Source organism: Ixodes scapularis, unplaced genomic scaffold (genome assembly GCF_016920785.2).
Source record: "Ixodes scapularis isolate PalLabHiFi unplaced genomic scaffold, ASM1692078v2 PGA_scaffold3__209_contigs__length_174095766, whole genome shotgun sequence".
Lineage (NCBI taxonomy): Eukaryota > Metazoa > Arthropoda > Arachnida > Ixodida > Ixodidae > Ixodes > Ixodes scapularis.
In genome coordinates, this window is record NW_024609868.1 from 24,366,285 (window position 1) to 24,387,610 (window position 21,326).

The 21,326-nt window shown below is 42.0% G+C and overlaps 1 protein-coding gene across 10 annotated transcripts in view; it reads left to right on the forward strand.

Moving 5' to 3' along the window:
- The window catches only part of LOC8029528 (ankyrin-3), a 225,125-nt gene that overhangs the window by 80,394 nt on the left and 123,405 nt on the right, over positions 1–21,326 (forward strand). For 9 of the 10 annotated variants that reach the window (XM_042292344.1, XM_042292345.1, XM_042292347.1 and 6 more), the window contains exons 2-8: positions 9,166–9,267; positions 13,106–13,204; positions 13,696–13,893; positions 15,014–15,298; positions 16,821–16,919; positions 18,689–18,787; positions 18,933–19,031. In XM_042292344.1, coding sequence (XP_042148278.1) covers positions 9,166–9,267; positions 13,106–13,204; positions 13,696–13,893; positions 15,014–15,298; positions 16,821–16,919; positions 18,689–18,787; positions 18,933–19,031 — 981 coding nt within the window. Of the gene's footprint in view, positions 1–3,749; positions 4,033–9,165; positions 9,268–13,105; positions 13,205–13,695; positions 13,894–15,013; positions 15,299–16,820; positions 16,920–18,688; positions 18,788–18,932; positions 19,032–21,326 lie in introns of those variants that run through there. The other variant, XM_042292346.1, reaches the window with a different exon arrangement.

Here is a 21,326-nt window from a genome sequence, read left to right on the forward strand (position 1 = left end):
AAGGACGACATCCGCAGAGAGGAATGTCGTGCTTCTACTCTGAATGCAGAATTATATGTCACCCTCAATTAAAAAGGTAAAAAAGACCGATATTTTACAAGTTATAATTATTTCGGTCTGTCTTAGGTCTCCGGGAAGGTTTTTCTTTTTTTTTTTTTTTGGAAATACAGGGAAATAAAATAATACATGCTTGTGGGTAGTATTATTGACTGCGAATAGGTGTAAGGCTGAACTGGAAAGAAGGTTTTTCTTGGGCAGACTTTTAAGATAATTTTACTATTTTTTGTTTTTAGTTTTATTTCGGTCCTTTCACTTCATTAATGGTTACCTGAGAGTTCATTACCCAATTGTGTTCTTTAAACCAGCGCAGAATTTGCGTGGATTTGTCATCAGTTTCATTGCCTCGGCTCTTGAAGGAGACGCTAGAAGGCCGGCAATAGTATAACCTTATAGGGAGCGAGCTCGAAACGGTTTACAATATCTAGTAATTATTATTTTCACATTTAATTACTTTTTGGATTCATTTCTATCGGTAATGAATTACTTGACTAAACAGACAGGTAATTTTTATTTAATTAAGTTTTAGTATCAGCAATTTCAAATTTTTTATTACAATTACAACCACTGCTGAAAAGACGTTGTAACGTTGGTGCTTCTTACTACCACTATAAAATAAATGAAAAAATAGAAGAAAAAAAAAAAAGGAAGCGCATGGCGTTTGAACTCGTTTGGCCTTGCCCTAGACTGGATTTCAGTGAATTTCACCTTTAATTCAAATTATCGTAATAATAATTTAAAAAAGACAAATATGCGGTTTTAGCGATGCAGAAAGTTAATAAAACAACTGACTTCTATGGTGTTATGAGCTCGGTATTCTATCATGAATCTAATAGACTAACTAAAACCAAGGCACCAACTACATGTGACCGAATGTACACAAATCACTCTCATTGATATTGGGTAGTTTTATTTTTTTTTTTATTTATTTAACAATACTATCATTCCTTGAAATGAATACAATAGGAGTGGCACAAATCAACACAGAATGAACAATGATAAGACAACGCGATCACGTTCTAATACAATGCTGTGATAAGAAATACAGATTAGAATCGACAGCAGAGCTAGGCAAGGTTCAAAGCACGTTGAAAGAAGAAAACTGTATGACACTACATGCAGAAACAGAAATTCAAGGTCCCGCAGCACCAACAAAAACGAAAGGTCAGTCCCGATGAAGTAGTGATAGTGGCAGTGCTGTTCCCGCTACAAAACAAGCTGTTTATACATAAGGTGGGAGTCGGTCTAAAAAAACAAAGAAACGTTATCACAGTCAACGACCTGCCTGGTTAGCTTGTTTCACTCCGACGTTGTGCGTGGAAAAAAATGAGTATTTAAAGGGATCAATTTGAAACCGGTGTTTAATTATTTTTTTTGGGAGTGTGTAAATCTGGTATTTGTTCTAGTCGCGAAAGTTGCCTATTTGTCCTGTGGAATTTTGATGGAGTGGTTGATGATTTAGAAGAGGGTTTACGCGTCCAGCTATTTTTCTTCTAGTTTGCAAGTGTATTACATAAGTATGGCACATTAGCGTTGAAGGGGAATGGCTTCGTCCGAATCGGTTAAAGACAAACCTAAGTGCTATTCTCTGAATCATTTCTAACTTGTCGATGTTTTTTTTTTTTTTTGTGTGTGTGTGTGTGTGTGTGTGTGTGTGTGTGTGTGTGTGTGTGTGTGTGTGTGTGTGTGTGTGTGTGTGTGTGTGTGTGTGTGTGTGTGTGTGTGTGTGTGTGTGTGTGTGTGTGTGTGTGTGTGTGTGTGTGTGTGTGTGTGTGTGTAAACGGGTTCCATACAATTTTCGCATATTCAAGAATGGGGCGAATTCGTACTTTGCGAGCAGTTTAGTGGTAGACGGCATCCTTCAAGATTCGTTTTAATTACCATTATTTGTTGTTGGCTCTGTTTACTATGTAATCGATGTAATCCTTGGTATTTACATTGAGTTGCGTCTGGACAACTCGTAGTCAAACACGCAGTGAAAGTAATTGTAATCTCATCGAATTTCTTTCCAGTAATAATTAATAATAGTACCAAAGACTTCTTGGGCAACAAAGTTTAGTAATTAAAATTGCTGTATAGTCATTCACCGAAGTATGGGACGGGGCCAGTTTCATACATTATTCATAGTGAAGCGGGAGAAAAAAAAATTATCGTATAATACCGCTGTCAAAAATGAACGATTGATACTGGAAAAAGGAAGTGCTTTAGTGACAACTGCATGTTGTCTCCTTTCGCATTCCACTTCTGCGGGCACTAATGCGGACGTTACAGGCAGGTACCTGTACACGATTTCAGGGTTTGCGGAAATGATGTACTTACATAACCTTACCACATGATGCGGCTTGACACGTGGTTGCTCGTGTCATATTTAGTTCGCTCAACATCTCTTTATTGCGTGCCCAAGATTGTGAGGCATTCGTTCCTCGACAAAAGCGCCGAAAAAAAAAAAAAAATCAACTGAACGCTCGCAGACATTGTTCCACATTGTTGTATACCCCGGGAACAATTATAGACGGATGTAGAACAATGTTAATTAATTGCATTTAGAACATAAGCCACGTATATTACTTATTTCTAAAATCGATTTTTATTTCTTTCTGAATTTTAGGTTTTATGGTCAATCTTTTCAATATCTTGAATCTCTGCGTACCGTAATGAAGAACTGTTTTCCCGAAAAATGTATGAAATAGCGTCGAATTCACAGCACGGATCACAACAAACATTTTATTATTTCAATGAAACTTCCTTACCCACTCTCCCCCCTCTCCCTAAACCAAAAAAGAAAAAAAGGACAAGTTTGGATTACTTTTATTTATTTATTTTTTTATTTTTTTGCTTACGAAATCACAATGTTTGCTTGAAAGAATGTCCTTCTACCATGCGCGTTTTATTCTGCAAACATTTTCTGCTATTTTCTGAACTTTTTTTTTTCTCTCCGTTACAAAAAAAAAATAATAATAAAAATAATAATAAGAGAGAGAGAGAGAGAGAGAGAGAGACGCTTGAGACGTGTGCAACGCCTTTGGATACAAGTGAGAATGATAACGGAGATGGTGAGGTATTTGGCAGGAATTAAATAATTGTCTGTAAATATTCGGGCAACTAAATAAATCGTGGTATGTGCTTTGGCTCGCGTTACAGCTCGCTTCTTTGAATAGTTACTTTTATAGTGCAATAACATTTTCCAAGCGAAAGATCGATTTTGTAGTTATTTAAAAATTCAGTTTTTTTAGGTGCTTCCGTTTGCACAATGTTTATACATTCGTGCTGCTGAAGAAAGCGAGCAGTATGCGCAACAGCTCGCTTCTTCGATTTTTTTTTTTTTTTTTTATAAAGATATTTGATATTTCCCGCATACTATTTCGGGCGTGATAAATTCTCTCGGGTTACTGATCGACGACCATATAATGTTGGCACACGATGCGAGCCTTCCCTCCAAATCTCGGACTTGCTCCTGCCCTCAACCCGTCAGCGACAGCTTTGACGAGGCCGTCACTACCTCAGCCAAATGAAACATTCGGTGTCGACAGCAACGAGCATGCCAAGAGACCACCGCGCGCGACTCCAGCAGCGTCGGCGCGCGATGCCTCCGCGCTCCTCGCCGGCCGCCGCCATCTTTTCAAGCCGCAGACCCGCAGATGCATGCACGCGCATGCGCAGTGAAGCAAATCAATACTGGCGTCTGACGCGAACGACGAAGCGACGAAGCCGCTCTCCCCGACGTCCCGGCGTCTTCTGATTATTCCCCGAGGATTTACAGTACCGTCTTCCCCCCTCAGAGCTTGGAACCTAGCCGCGGAATCCGTGTTCTGTGCGTACTTCGTGCGCCGATCGAGGTGTGGACGCCGAGAAACGCGACTTTGAACGGAGGAGCTGCCGGTGAATCGAGGCGGGCGACCCGTCTCCTCGACGATGTAGGCTCCCTTTAAACCGTTCGAGTGGATGGTAACCATGGTTACTCAAGGGGAACAGCAGGTAAAGTCACTTTTAAATTTTTTTTTCTCGATCGCCGATTAAATTTGGTGCGATTTGCTTGCTACATCGTGTATGCGTTTGGGTACGCCGTTATCACGCGACCTCGCCGAAAGCAGGGTGCCGCTGCTTGCGTCCGCGCCCCCTCCGTCGAGCGCTTCGCCGGCGGATTCGTGCCGATGTTCGGCTCGTCCCTTGACGTGCATCATTTCTTCCGATCCTTACGCGTCTGTTCTCGTCCTTAGTTGGTGTATGTGTGCTAGCTTAACCCGCGTTGAAAAGTTTTGTAGTGTGAGCGCGCCTGTGGACTGAGCTCACTTTCTCGTTGCGACAGAATCTCGGCTGTCTTTTCTGCTTTTGGTGTTCGCCTTTTCGCCTCGTTTCTGCATATTTATGGCAGCTCAACCTTTAAGCTCTTCTCGCCCACGCATTGCGTGGGCGAGAAGAGGAAAATTGGTTGCACCGTTAATGCTGGCAGGATACAAAATCAATATCCGAAAGCACGCCGGCACGCGATATTGTGATTGTGCAAATCGTGGTGCAAATACTGCCTCATTCGGCCCTTTTTCATTTGCGCGTGCGCTCTCTTTTTTATCCTTATTTATATAGCATGAATCAGCTTAGACGTCTACTGCTACATGCATTATAGACGCCGAAGAGTCAACCTCAATCTTTATGCTAGCTTATTGACATTGCGTGGCCGGGCTTTCTTGAACGGTCGAAGTTTCGTCGTATTTGTGCAAGCTCCGGTGCTAACCTTTCTTTCCTTTTTTTTTTTTTTTCGGTTTGTGCCGGTTGTTGGCAGAGTATCCACTAGCTTCTTTCAAAGTTCGCAATCTTCACATTTGTAAAAGCTCGGACTCCCAATATATCCCTCAAAGACAGTTTATGCAAATAATGAATAAATGAATAGTAAAAAAAAGTCTACCTCCAGTGCCAAGTGACCTATGCAAATAAGAAAAAAAAAAAAAAGGGGGGGGGGAGGAGGAGGAGGAGGAGGAGGAGAATTGAAGCGGGTCTTCAAGGTCTTTGACATTGATTTATACCCCTCACTTCCTTTTCTTCACTAGTTAATATTTATTCCTTCTCTCGACTCTTGTTCGCACTCTTCAATCATTATACTTTGTTTGAGTGAATGTATGTATAAACTATAAAACCTTGCACAAAAAATTCATCAAAGATGTTTGACATTGATCCCATACCCCTCACCCCCTTTTCTTCTTTGGTTTATATTTATCCTTTCTCTCGAATCTTGTTTGCACCCTTCATTTGTTATACTTCAAAAAGGCAGGCTCATCCGGTATAGGAATGTTTTTTTTTTTCTGACTAAGTTTATTTGTCAAACCATTTTCTTGGCTCTACGGTATTCATGAGGAATCGTAAGACATTTTGAATGTTTTACTGGCAGAGGCTTGCAAACACAGAAATTATGCTCTCCTGCACAAGGGCAATGAAAGGGGAAAACAAGATTGGCATTGGAGCCTATGAGATAACACTATCTAAAGTGATTCCCTTGCCTCCTGTCTACAAGCGTGTTGATGGGATGAGTTAAGTGCAAGTTTCCTATGAAACAAATAGGCAACTGCCAGCTAAGCATTATTTCATGAAAGTTTTCTGTGCAATGCATTCATGAACAGATTTGCCAATAAAATATCTTTTTCTGTTATGTTTGAATATTATACTCTTCAGAAATGACACCTGTTACGACCAAACGGATACATTCTTACACAAAACTAACTCAGCATAAATCTGGGATTGTAATGAACTTTTGAGCACCCTGTGTCAACCAATGCAGTCAGATATTATATATTTTGTGTTGTAATATTTTTAGCACAAATTTAGACTACTTGCTTAAGCGGTGCAGGTAATCTGTTCAGGCACCAAATACTACAGACAGGACAGCTCTAGGGTGGGCCCTTGGACGTAACAAGCAAAAACGCGTCTCTCTGGGTGGTACCGGAAGATGGAGTTAATCGAGCGAGGCAGCATAGCGCGGGGGAAACGTTTGGGAGGGAAGGGGCAGCATGCGTGTCGCATCGTGGTCAATTTCACGCCTTTGAGAGGGAGCTCAAGGTCTCTTGTTGGAGCTTCGCTAGTCTCACCTGTGAGCGTCTAGACACACTGTAGCCGTCCCTCCACTCGGCATTCTGTTGACGGTATTGTGAAGAGTTCCGATAATAGTCGTCCTCAAAATGGACGTTGGAGAGTTTCGGAGACGTCCCTCTGGTTTTTGGTCATCACTCCGTACCTGGGCCTCCGTGTTGGTTTCTTCATTTTCGTCATTGGGACGTTACCTCCTTGCGACATACATTCCGTCTGTGTCCTTCAAGGAAGAGAGTGAACAAGTCCAGTTGGATAGTGCTCCATTGTTGGTGAGGTTGCTTGCTGTGTTACGACAGTGTCCTTCCAAGTGTTTTCCCAACTTCCTGGCATTTTTCGAGGTCCTCTTTTTTGCCTGGTCAGTGTGTGCTGAACTAGATTGATTTGCACTCCATGACTCCATGGGGGTAGACATCTGGGTGCATTTCAGTGGTGCATCGACTCTTCATAGTTGGAGGGGAAGACCAAGCTACTGCCCAACAATGCACCTTGGCACAATTTGTGCACCACCTTATGTCCGGTAGATTTTCTGCCAAAGCAAGTGTGAGAGGGATAACATATTTTGTTGGGGCCATTTCGTTGGTGCCACAGTTTTTGTGCTCTTTCCGTACACAACCTGCTGCAACATTTTGAAGAAATGGAAAGCTATAATCCTAATTAATCAGGGACAAGGTTTACCCAGCTGTCGATTTTTATGGAACAAGGAAAGGAATGCAATGCAGATCATTTGCACATTTGTATTGGCTTTCAGGAACCCCAAAGAGTTTGTGCATTCGAGAACCACTGGTCTATGCCATTTCTATACATTACATGTTATGTGGGATAGCCATTCTATAGTAAATTTGTTTAATTACAGCCATGGTTTTTTTAACGCTATTTGGAACAAGCTATATTAATGTTCAACAAATATGTGTGTTAGGCTCAACTTTTGGACATGTGTCAATGCCAGCATGAACTTGTAGAGCTTATGTATTAGTCAGAGGAGTTGACGTGCACTTGACTTTGTTCCAAACTGTAAAAAGAAACATTAAAAAAAAAAAAACATTTTAGTTGTAGGAGTTGGTTCAAAGCCAAGTGTGCTCCCCCACAATGAAGTCTGTATCATGCTTGTGTAATACTGATCTTATCGCGCAGTTGTTTCTTTAGCTCTTTTTTTTAGCAAGTCTTTAGTTTGCCATGGGGAAACCAGAGATAAGATTTGCTAGAAACATGCCTGAGCCTTGGGAATGCTTTCAATTGCATCAACAATTATTTTCTTTTGACTTAACCTACTTAACCTGTAGCAGTTGTGAAGATAGGCTTTCCGTATGAGGGGCACACTTGGTTGTGAACTTGTGTAAGCAGCTACTGCTGCTAATTTTGGCATAACATTATGTCAATATTTACTCTTATTACTTGAGGAAGGGAATTGCTTTTATCTTGAAATATGCCTGTTAGCAGGCTTTTGTCGAAAATTGTACTGTATTTGTTTGTCTCTAATATGCAAAACTGGGAGCCATGACGCAGCCTTCGGTTAGCAATTACATTATTAAAACAAACATATCATGGTACAATATTTTTCCTTCCTTGCGACCCTGAAATGGTTAGCTTTTTGACGTTTATTTTGGGCATGGTGCATAGTGGTTGTGGCCAAACAGTGTTAGCTTTATACACGTCTCGAGGCTACTGGAGTGCCATAAAAGGGAAACAAAAAAGTGCCAGCCAGCTGAGAGAGTCCTTGCTAGAATTCTTTGCTTTATTGAAAAAATATTTTCATCAGTGAGAAAGCCGTATGTAACAGCAGTTTTTCCGGAAACATATGCCTTATTAATTAATGCTGGAAAATATGATGCAACAAAATGGACAGAGAATCGAACAGAAATCGGGCCATCCAAAAACCGTTGTACGTGATTTTCGGAAGACAAGCCACATAAGGCATATTTCCCGCATGGAAATCGCAATGCTTCCCCAAGTTTTCTTGCGCCGAGCCATTAGCAAATCGGAGGCTCCATTGGTAAAATATTTTGTGCTCAGGATCTTTCAAGTGATTTCCGATTTTTGCAAAAGGGGAGGAGCCTAACTGCCATTCGAGTTTTGTTTGCGGTTTTTGCAATATATTTGGTTGTTTTTCGCATAATGTTCCAGCCTTTAGAAGTCTAGGTATTGTAAACTCTTCCTGAATCTTTAGCACAAGCCTAAGACAAAATTCATACAAAATAACCTTACTCTCGTACAAGTTTTCTTGTCAATATGTGAACATAAACATTTAATTAAATCTAAAATAGAAAAAAAAAATAAAAAAATTGTGAGGGCAACTAAGTTTAGACATACACAGCGAAAAGAATTAGTAAGGAAGTGCTGGAAGCTTAAATGCTGGTGCTTACAGATTCTAGTATCTAGGTAATAAAATCCCATTCCAGTTTCACAGGCATACTTTATTGAAATTTTTTAAAAGCTACTCTAAATTGCATCTGAAATATTTTCTCTGAGAAGGGTGTTGAATTATCTAGATGGGGTTATGTATATACATTCACAGTGTAGTTGGCCTGCTGTATGTTCATTTTCTCTGCATCAACTATTTTTGACGGTTGTGATGTTGACATAGTGTTCACAGAAATAGTGACATCTACATTCAGCAACAGATTATGTTGGCTGTGAGGTGTTTGAGGTGAGATGAGGCAACCTTGCTTTTTCAAAATATCATAATCCTTGGGATACCACCCTGAGACCCTACTTCTGTGTTATAAACAGGAAACTAAGAAATACTCCATCATGGAGAAAAATTTGTTTTGTTAGATTAAATTTTGACAGTCTCTTTTGCTTGTGGCATGACCTTTCTAGACATGAACAAGTCAACTTCACATACGCCACCCTTCATTCTCATGTTGAGCGTTGTATGAAATGAGATTGCTGGCTTTACAGCTAGGAAGGATAGTGTGATAGTAAAACAGCTTTATATCGCTATCACCTGACTGAAGTCAGCATCACTCATTAAAGTTCTGTGCCCTGTCAAGCTCTACAGTGCTGATTCCTGTGTATATTTTTTTCTCTTTGCAGACCGATGGAAATGCCAGCTTCTTACGGGCTGCCCGGGCTGGCAACCTGGAGAAGGTCTTGGAGTACCTTAAGGGCAGCATAGATATCAACACTAGTAATGCAGTAAGTTGTTGCCCTTACCTCACCCAGTGCATTTGTGAAATCTAAGAACGGACTAGCTAAAGGTATGTTACACTTTGATAGCTAGTTATAAATATTGTCATGCCATATGGCTCTGCTTTCTTTTTGCTGTCTAAATTCTGGCCTTTTTGTCCTCACCTGCTCATGGGCATAGCTTTTTCTCACATCTGTAGAAACTAATTTCATGAGTGGGACATTTCAGTTACCATTCTGTGGCAAGGTAAAAATTTAGTATCACAATTCATATTTATTAAGGTTAGTTCATAATGCAGGCTGAACATAATTAAGCTTTGATAATGTTTCACTTTTTAAAGTGATACTGCAGTGACTTTCGAGCTTGGAATTGATGATGGACGTTTGTTCATGGTGTCCAGTAGCTGCTCTTAGTTGTGATACTAGACGGGTTTTGCAGCATTGGGAACCAATGAAACATGCCCAATAGGTATAGTACACTTGACAACACCTCCTAATAATGTAAGGTGAGGGAACCTGCCGTGGTGACACAATGCAAATGGAAGATGAAGAGAATGGTAACTTGAGCTCACTTATATCGAGTGCAGCTTTCAAAAGTGTTTTGTCCATGCATTTAGCTACAGCAAAAGTATATGTGTATGCTTATACTCTCTGCTGCCAGAAAATGGTCTGTAACAATCACTTGATTGATGATGAAGAAAAGAACAATGAAAACGTCCGAGATTTCAAGCTTTGAATTCATCTTTCTAACAAAACACTTACTAACAAAGTACTTACCATATTTTCTAGACTGTAAGTTTTATCATTGTATAAATCAGACTTCCGTATATTGAGCCGGCCGTTTCGCAGAAAAGTTGGTATGTGGCATCTTTGTATAAGCCGCGCACCTCTTTGCATGGTTCAAAGCGGGGACGTTTTTAGTTTTACGCACACTAGTAATCACGAAATAAGAGTTTCGCGTAATCGGCTAGATCGCACGTACCGTTTGACGTGCAACTCTGACGTTTCAGACTCGCGAGAAATACCCATAGCTTGACGCTGTCTGGTGGGGGCTTTTCGAGTGTTTCACAGCTAAAGAAAATAAATTGCGCAAAACGAAAGGTAGTCAGTCGGCTTTATTCTAGCATACAGATGTCGAGTGAACAAAAGCTTAACATGCTAGACACTCCAGGTACTCGTGAACTAAGCTTTGGACCACTAGGCCTACTTTAGGCCAAGTCAGGAGACAATGCGAGCATCATGCACAGGCAAATAAATAAACCTTGACACACTTTCGGTACCGCTAAAAGATTGACTAGCCGCAATCCTTCCTTTTACACATATATAGCAGCCCACTTTTCAGTGTTACTGGACTGAAGCAAACAAATATAGAACCATGGCTGAATTAGGCAACATTGATCACATGCTGTAAAAGCTCTTTTCTTACTGTCTTGCCTATCCACAGTAAGCTGCTTTGGGGAAAACGTAAAATTTCTCGCCTACAGAGTGTTATGAAAAGTGTAGAAGAGGTAGAAGATTGCAACGACAGTAGTGCCTCCTGGAAAGGGCAACACCACTAATTGCTATGTAGTTACAGTGCTCTACGAAAGGTGGCGTGCAGCAATGAAACAAAAATGACAACGCACCATGTATTAAAAAAACACACACAAATAAGTGACATTGTTGTATAAGATGCACCAAGAAAAATGTAAAAAAAAATGCAACCTATGCATTGGAAATATGACATCTAATATTTTTTTTTGAAAATTACGCTAGCTTCCTTATTTATTTATTTATTTGAAAATATTGTTAGCCTTCTCTTGAGGGTCATTACAGGGGAAATATCAATCACTGTAACAACATAAAAAAAAAAGAGAGAAGAAACGCCAATATAAAACATAAAAGTTTCAGCAGTTCCATTCTTATTAGAACATGCAATGGCACCCGAGGTGATACCGTAGCATTCTAAACATATAAAACTAAAATTAACCTAAACAATCATTACAAAATGCAGTTTCAAAACACGTCATTTTGAACCATTATTGGTTTAGCAGCTGTGCAATGGAATGCTCGAAGGAAGACACAGTTTATAAATTCAGAATGTTGCTGCCTGTTCAATCGTCAATCGTTTTCACAAAAAACGACTGTTAAAGGTGTCTATTTGGCTACTGTAAGTTTGGCATGTTTTTGAATGATTTAATCTATTCAATCATTTTGAACTTGAAGGGAGGAAATTTTTTTTTTTAGCATTTCTGTTGAGGATGCAGTCTGCCTGTAGCTAGAACGAATAAAACATGCAGCTTGTCGTTGGATATTTTTAAACCTGTCAACATCTCTCTTTGCGTGAGGTTCCCAGACAACACTACCCTATTCTAAGATGGGTCTGATGTATGTTTAGTATGCTACTGTGTTAATCTCTTTCGTTGCGTGTTTCAATTTATGTCTGAGAAAGCAAAGCTTTTGATATGCTAATGCGCAGATGGTGTCAATATGTTTGGCCCAGGTTAAGTCTCTAGAGAAAGTGTCACAGAGGTACTTGGTACTCTACATTACTCAATTCGGTATCTCCACTGCAGTATTTAAATGAAGGTATGCTCCATTTTCATATCAGAATTTTTGCACCATCCTTTTATATGGTCCAGATATTTATTTAACGAAATTCGTTGGTCAGTTGAGTTAATGGCTGAATAAATAATGCAATAATCTGCGAAGAGCCTGCTTTGAATATCTGGGGGAGTCCGGTACACTATATCATTTATATGCATCAAAAACAGCAATGGCCCCAATACAGAACCCTGGGGTACACCCAAATAAACTGGAATGGGGTTTGAGAGGTGACCATTAATTTTAACACTTTGATGACTTCGATTAGTTAGAGTTAGGTATGAATCTATCCAATTGATAATCATTGGGTGAATTCTGAAAGTTCTGAGTTTTCATGGAAGTTTCCTGTGTGGCACTTGATCGAAAAAAAAACTTTAGAAAAGTCAATACAAATCCTTCCTTGAAATCTTTATCCTTGAAATCCTAAGACATAACAGGTATTAAATTGCCTTCTGTGTCCCTTTAAACCTCCCAGTAATATGGGTTGGCCTAACTAGTCTGTAAAAGTACCCTATTTGCACTCCTCCGGGACCTCCAAGCATGCTCTTACACGGTTGTACAGTCCTTCCACTGTGCAAACAACTCTCTGCAGGATATTCTTCTGGAGCTACCAGCCTGCTTTTGCAGTCTTCATAGATTATTCATTGAAGCATAAATAACTTAGGCTAGTCACGGTTGTGGAAAGATTACCATATTGATCGAAGCTTTCTTTAGAAACTAAAAAAAGAAAAACAAATTTGACATTCGTGTTCATACGGGTCGGTCTGCCTTGGAGATACAGTGACACTGGTGTATGCCGTAGATGAAAAATTTAGCCAGTTTAGTACCACTGCTAGCTTGCCTGTTTCTATCCGGATGAGCATCATAACCGGCGTGCGGTCATGTATCCCACTGCATGAAAGACCTCAGGCTTGCAGTGGTACCACACTGGCTACATTCCTCATCTACAGCATAAACCAATGTAAAGAAGAACTGCACATGAAGGCTAGTTCAGATTTCTGAGATTTAACGTGACCGATCCTGTTACAACTCCTTGCATCCTACCGCGACGCGTTGCACATACTACGTAGGTTGCCATAGCAACCACGTCGTCCCAAGCAGTCTGAGGCATTCGTACCATGGTAGGCCACACCCCAACGCAAATCGCCAAACCAGCCTCGAGGTGCCCTGTGGAACAGCAGTAACAAGGACTTCCTTGCTGTCTGTACATGTTGATTTGAAACAGTGCGAGTGCCAAGGTGATGGTTTCTCCGTCTGTGTCCAGAATGGGCTGAACGCTCTCCACCTTGCGGCTAAGGAGGGCCACGTGAACGTTGTGAGTGAGCTGCTCAAGCGTGGAGCCAACGTCAATGCTGCAACCAAGGTGGGTGACTGCAGGATTGTCTACTGGTGATGATAACCTGAGGGTCAGATTGCGATAACTGCTGAAAATTGATTTGTAGTATTCACGGTATGCTACCTCTTAGGTTGAACCTTGAGCTGCATCCAGAAAATAGAAATAGAGCTTCAGCTTCTGCATGATTGAACTGACATTCACTAACACTATACCATCTAGAAAAATAGTAATGATGATTGTGTGCACTTGTTAGCACGAAGCTTTAGTCACTAGATTCTTAGGTTTCACTCTCATGGGTCTTTTTGCGGCCAAAAGAACTTGTTCTTTTTGAATATACCGATTTTTTTGCCTTAATGCTTTTTATTTTCTATCTGGTAATGCAGTGAAGCTGATGTTCTTTATCTTCTCAATCACATCTTGAAAAAAGTGAACTATACTTGCAGCAATTATGTCGAAGATGCTTTGACTTGCTCTTCGTAAGCCATTAACCCCGACGTTGCCTGTGCCGTTCACTGCAGAAAGGGAACACAGCTCTGCACATAGCGTCGCTGGCGGGCCAGGAGGAGGTGGTGAAGCTTCTGGTGGAGAAGCAGGCCAACGTGAATGTGCAGTCGCAGAGCGGCTTCACTCCGCTCTACATGGCTGCCCAGGAGAACCACGACGCAGTGGTGCGCTTCCTCCTGGCACACGGCGCCAATCAGAGCCTCGCCACTGAGGTGAGCCTCGCCAGAAAACTTCTCATCCCTTGTTTTCTTGCCTGTGGGGTGCTTCACACTGCTAAAGAATGCCCATATTTCCCGAGTGGAGGAGACTAAAATGCCAGGATCGAGGAGCTCGAACATCATGGGCTTGTTTATGAGGGAGGCACCAGTAAAGGAAGGCTTGACAATTAATTTGTATTCTCTGTAGACTAAAATATTGCTATGCTACATCATCCGAATCGTCCCCTTCTTAAGTTGTACTTTTTCGGCTGAATTTTGGGCCTGCTGACTGGAATATGAAGGCCATCCTGCTATTCGTCAAAGCTGCAAGTTTTCCTCTCAACACCGACCACATGTTTACGGCAGCGAAATACATCAGCATAAAATTCACGCTGTTGTCCCTACACGCTCTGCCCCTCCCCAAGGCACGGTAGTCATTGAAGCCAGTCTAGCAGACAGGAGCATTGCTTTACATCTGCGGCACTGTTGCCGAAAAATTGAACGTAGCAAGGTCTTGGTTTGCACCTGTTGTGTGATCTTCAACAACTCGGACGACCTAACGATATGGGTTTTGGAACCTCCCGTAAGTCTCGGACATCGTCCTGTAGCAAATGCCGGCTGCCACGAGGTTCCTTTCAGGGTGGTGAGGGTGTTTCCTCCTATTAACTTCGACTACCCTTGTGTCTTGTACCAACTAAGGCCACTAAATTAACTATGGTTAGAGTATCGACGCTCCATTTCCCCAACTGTCCCGTGTACGTTACCATTTTGTTGCCTAGTGTAGGCAGAGTTTGAAAATGGGACTTTCTGAGCTTTCGTCACGGCGTCGGGGTGTTTAGGCGACGTCCTTTCGCTCCGTTGCGGACTGTTTCAGCATTTCTGGAGGACGGAAAAACATTTCCTGTGATTTCAGGCGAAGCTCTAGATAACTGGCGACAATGATCTGAGGCGTCAAGATGGCCAAAGTACTTGAGGGTTAATGTGCAGTCGAGCTGGTGCATGGTCTCGGGGTTTTCTTGGTATGACTGAAGTTTCTTGGAGGCGTAGCTTATCTAGTGGTTCCTGTTCTTGCATTGATCCGCACACCCCGTGCGTCAAAACGCGATCACTTTTCAAACGCGTGCGTGTCGTGCAGGACGGCTTCACGCCGCTGGCAGTGGCCCTCCAGCAGGGTCACGACAAAGTGGTGGCGGTGCTGCTGGAGAACGACGCACGGGGCAAGGTTCGCCTGCCCGCGCTGCACATCGCCTCCAAGAAGGACGACTGCAAGGCCGCCGCCCTGCTTTTGCACAGCGAGCACAACCCGGACGTCACCTCCAAGAGCGGCTTCACCCCGCTGCACATTGCGGCGCACTACGGCAACAGCAACATCGCCTCCCTGCTCCTCGAGAAGGGGGCCGACGTCAACTTCCCCGCCAAGGTGCGCCCACCGCTTTGTGCCCGAACCTGGCGGCACCTATTTACGAACCGAGTTCATTATTGAGAAGTATTGCTGGGCTAGTGGGTGCACGATCGCTTGGGAAACTTCTGTGCACAAACGGAGACGGACAGGGAGAAGGGGACACGGACGAGCGCTCGTTTGTGTTGCGTTCTTCGTGTTGGTGTCCATGCACATACCAGCTTTCTGAGCTGGTTACAAGACGAAGCTCGTGGGATCAGGACAGAATAATCCGGAGACAAGGGGGAGTGCAGTACAGCCTTAGTTGCTGTTCATTGAGACAGTGATACCACCTTCTGTGTGTCCTCTTTCTCTGGATTTTTTTAATGCGAAAGCATTAACTGTCTTATGGAGCAAGTCGACGTCATCAGCTCTGAAGCCGTGCCAAATGGCATCTTAAATCCTTTCTCCCAGTGAAGCCAGCTCCCAGCTATGAAACCATGCGAAAAGCCTATTTTTTAGCATGATCGTGTATCAGTATAGTCTGTATCAGGTCAAGAAAAGTGGGACACACAAAGTTTTCTGCTTGCCATGATTGGTGGTTTTCTTCTCTCCAGTATTCACTCTGCTAAAGTGGAAAGAGTGGAGGTCTTAGTGGGAGAAACTTGTCCCGCGTTTCTTAACCTCCAACAGACTGTAGCTTGCACGCGCGTCGACCCTTATTTCAGTCGCGGCTGCGTGTCTACCTTTCAAGGTGTATTCACAGAGGGAATGATTTAGATTAATGAAATGAGACTGGGAATAGATGAGGCACGGGTCACTTTTAGACCCAGACATATGTGATATGCACTGGAAATGTTGCCACTGAACTGTGAGTCTGAGGATCACAGCACCGGTCAAAATGTTAGCTGTGCCTCCTCATTCGCTAGCCTACTTCGATAAGGCACAATGATGTGCCCTTTCCATATTGTATGGAAGAGAGATCTGGTCTTTGCTTATGAAAGAGTTGTGTTAGATTCAAGGTGCCACATACGTCATGGTTTTCTGGAATTCACTAACGTCAGGAGGGTCAATGTGTGCAGTCGATTTCCTACCAGTAGACATTAGTTGGCTATTTATCTGTTGTTAGCTGAATGACGTCAAGAACAATATTAACATATAGACATTAGAGCTTCATTTGAAATGTAAAGCAGGCCTGTATCTGTCATCGCATGAGTATGACCGTTTTTCACATTTTCATGGAAAAGTGTTATTAGACTCCATAAAACTTACGTGAAGCACTGCTTTTTTAATAAAACTAACAGTCACCAAATAGCAAGCAGTGTTTTTTAGTTATAGCTATTACGTGTGTGTAAATTTTTAAAATTTTCAATGTATAAATGGACTGTTTTTTTTATATCTCTTGAAGAAATTGCCTGTTCAGACTTTTTGAATAATCATATCACACTAAAAAGTCTGTATATTTTCTCACCCATATTTTTTAGTAAGCAAAATACATGTGCCCATGTACTTGTTAGTGTAAGCATGTATGTCTCATGAAGCCTGACATGGCCTTGTGTTGCAGCACCAAATCACTCCACTTCACGTTGCTGCCAAATGGGGAAAGAGCAACATGGTGAAGCTGTTGCTTGAGAAAGGGGCCAAGATGGATGCTTCCACCAGGGTTAGCATGCTCTCTTCCTGCCTTAGAGAAATTTGTAGAGAACACCAGCATCAATATAAACACCATCTCTAACATTCCTGACACTGTAAAGTCAATCTGAAAAGGTAGCACATGGGAACACTTTTAAAAAGCATATCTAGAACCTTGACGATACTCTTTTTTCAGAGGCCCTTGACAGGTGCTTTTAAATGTATACATAATCTGGGCAATGATGGAACAGCGCGGATGAACAGTCACACTCACATGCACGCAAAAGGAGACAGACTCGCAGCGCTGCGAGCCTGTCTCCTTTTGTGTCCATGTGAGTGTGACTGTTCATCCGCGCTGTTCAATCAAAGCATGAATTACCAACTTGCCCAAGCATCCACATTATCAATGTGGGCAAACCTAACAAATGGTAACGGTTTTGAAAAGCTAGAAATTAACACAGAAAACAATTCTTATAGGCTTTATTTTTCAGGAGGGTATATATTTGTTTAGGCTATTCAGGCACACTTTTTAACAAAGCCTCCAGATAAATGCCCAGAGCTTTGATTTCATTTTTCTGATATACTACATTCTTTTTCAATTGAGTTGCAGCACATTCCCAACCACATCATAATTGTGGCGTGCTGCTGTTTCACTCACTGTGCACCTTTTTTTTGTCATTAATAAGGCGGGGCGTTACCCAAAAACGTGAATTTTTGAACCACTTGTCTGATTTAAATGACATTTAGAGGGCTTGTATCTGCTCATGTTGAGAACATTTGTGCCAATTTTTTTAAACCTGGGTGAAGTACAAAAAAAGTTGGAATTGGTCAAAGATGAAAGTGGGCTTGTCTGCGTAAAAAAACTATCGTTTTGAAATTACTTATAAGTTTGTCGTTTTCATGTGTAATATTGCTTTAGAACAGTTCAGAGCAGGTAGCTATGGAGCTATATTTCTATATTATACCATCTTTAATGACAAAAAAGCCACTAAACACAACTGCTGTTTTTTTAGATTTCCATCCTTTGTCCAAAATGCTAGTTCTTGAGCATGAAAATTGACAAAAATAAAAAATTCAAGGTCATAGCTATCTTTCTCTTAAAATTTTACTCCAGAAAAACTTATAAAAATAAATCCAAATTATGTAATAAAACAATAGTTTTCCTAATGGGAAGTTTATGCCAAAAAGTGGAATGGAGAAAAATGTATTCAAAGTGCTCCAACCTCTACCTTTTCTTTAGCATCGGTGGTCCGAAAATAACTTATACAAAATTAACTAAGCAGTGTAAACTAACGAAACTTTCTGGGAATAATCTCCAGATGTTGGTAGATGTAAATATGACATTTTTCAAAATCAACTTTTTTTTTGCAGAAATTGTTTTCTCTGGGTAGTGTCCCCCCTTAACTGCTTTGAACTATCTAACAGACATCTTGAAATGCCATAGTAAAGTTACCACGTGGCACATGTACCGTGCATTGCGCACTTCATGCGAATGATGCAGGAGCAGCTGGTTGATAGTTTGCGTAAGTGTGGGAAGGCAAACGAGAGGACGAAACTGAAATGATCTGTTTTTCCCCAGCAATAACCCTTAGGCCTGTTACTCTTGGTGTGGCAGCCCTATTTCATTTTACACATAAATATTCGGAATGAAATGAAGCAGCCTTTAAAAGTAAGAAGGCCCAGAAAGTGCTATGGACCTTATGCTATTTTTGTAGCCCTACTTGCTTTTGCAGCCTCCTTTCTTTGGATGCTGCATGCTCCTTACTTTGTGTGAAACGACGCAACGGGATCCGGTTTCAGGATGGACTGACGCCTCTGCACTGTGCGGCTCGCAGCGGTCACGACCAGGTGGTAGAGCAACTGTTGGAGAAGAATGCCCCCATCACTGCCAAGACCAAGGTGAGATGGCATTGACTGAGCTCGACTGCCGGCGACACGCCGGAGCCGTGCTTCATGCGGGAGGCAGGGATACCTCTGGCGCATGTGCAGAAGTGCGTGTAGTTTTCTGCTGACTTAGTTAACGGAACATTCTGTGCTCTTGCAGAATGGCCTGGCCCCACTTCACATGGCCTCCCAAGGAGACCATGTGGACAGTGCCCGCATCTTGCTCTACCACAAGGCACCTGTCGACGACGTCACCGTGGTGAGATTTTTCCACTTGCTACAAAGTCGTTTGAACTGCTTGAGCTCTTATCTGACTGAAATGTGACAAACTCCCAGGTATACTCATACCGCTCGTTTTGAAACTCAAGCAATGTGCAATCGGGGTTTGTCACCCCTTAGGCTGAGCTCAGCGGGTTTCGAGTAATTTGTATGGAAAGGCCTTTTGTTGGCTTTCTTATCATGGCATTCTGCATAAAACTGGTGTACTAGTAGTCCTGGATTCTCAAGCTAATGACATCTCAAGATCAGTCTACAGTTGAAAACAAGTTTCAGGTGTCTACTCCATCGAAATGATTGGGTCATTCACGAGATGGACATCTAGGTAGTAGTCATGCGTTAAAAGTGAATTTTTAGTTCGAACCGAATTCGAAGTGAATAGTGGTTTGGCCGAATATTTTCGAATTGAATATCGAAAAGTTTCTCCGAGCCTCTCAGTTCTGCACCATGCTTAATGAAAAGGCAACAGAACTCGTGAATGTTGCTTCCAAGCTTCCACCTGTCGATTTGTAAGCTAAGCTGATTTTAATCTAACTATTAATGGACAGTGGCCTCAGAAACTTTAACGCTTACATTGGGATGGCAGGTAAATTATACATTTGACATAAAATTGAACTTATAGAAATGTCCAGATGTACCTACCGTAATGTGGAGGAGGGGGGGTTATAAAAATTAATTAAGTGTATATGAGGTTGTGTCGCAAAACATCCAGCGTCGGGTGGACCAAAAATACCCATAATGCAACGTGCGCAGCCACGTGTGACGTCGCACGTGGCTGTGACGTCATGACCCTATTGACCCGCTAAATTTGACGGGAAAATTTTCTCACCAAATACAGCGAAAAGGTTTCTTGCCAAATTTAGCAGAAAAGTTTCCCGCCAAGTTTGGAGGGAAAATTCAAATGAAAACATGTGAGGCTACCGACTAGACCACGCACACATGCTTGCACGGCTTGGGAACAAACGCAAGTTTAATGAGGCGGCTTTGCGACTGGGGCCCGATGACGCCATAGCTTTCCACTTTTAAAGGCGAAGCTTAAGCGTCCCCCAGGTTATTATTTTGCTATTATGCAAATATCCTTTTTAAATCTAGAGAAAAGGAGAAAGACAATCATGAAGGATGAATATAGGTTGTCAGGAAATCTCTGCCTAACATATACTCTTGCATATACAGTCAAACCCACTTATAACGATCCCACATATAACGACCTATCGGTTATAACGACCAACTTTCAGAAAATATACGAATTCAAGGCCCTACCCCTTAAAATTGGTCCAGATAAAGCGACCGTTTTTCTAATGCATCATACTGTTACAACGAACACAAAGTCTGCTTTCGAAAGAGAAAAAAAAATAAATAAAAAACTCCCGCGCGCAAAAAAACAAAACAAAACAAAAAAAAAAAAACAAAGGGAAGAAAAAAAAAAAAAAGTCGAAGATTAAAAGAGGTTTCAGGCGTGGCGGTCCGCGAGACGCTCAAGGTCATTTTCACAGCATCGCGGCAGGGGAGAAAACAGAACTACAAAAGCAAAAACGTCCTCTCGGGTCGCGTAGTCTGCTCATTGTGCGCGCGCGGGAAGGAGAGGAGGACGAGGGTCAACTCTCCTGCCGTGCTGCGTTCGTTGGTTCGTTTGTTCGCGTTCGTTCTATGCAAACTGTATGCAGCTCAAGAAGAGCTCAATGTTCGGTACAAGTTGACTAGCCCCATTGCCATTGTTACAGTTTGTTTACGTTCGCCATTTTGGTATCATGCACATTTTCTCGCGACTACGGACTCGTGTCTGTCGTTTTAAGATGGGGGAAAAAAATTCACCAAGAGGCTTCATTTGAACGAAAGGGCATCATGCTGGCGGAAAAAGATGACAACGGAGCAGCACTGTGTGGCTCGCAATCCCAGCCACCCGACGAGCTCGCAAAGTGTTGTTTGAAAGACGACCCTGCCAGAGGCGACGGCCGCGCACTCGTACATGCGCAAGAAGCACGGCACTTAAAACGCTTTAGACCAAAGCAAGTAATTATCTCTGTAGACAGCGAAGAACCATCGTCGATCTAATGCTCGGCATTTATTCTTGTGGTGGAGTGCGTTTCATAAAATCAGTTCTATGAGGTATGTGGTCGACGTTCATTATTTTACTTGTGCAGTAGAATCGGCAGCAATTTACTTTTTATTTATCTGAAAGCTAAATCTGCAATCGCGTTAGAATTGGGGGCCCGTTAGAATCGTGCAAACAGTTTCTTTAAATAAAGAGCTGGCAGAGTGAAACTACCTATACCAGCTT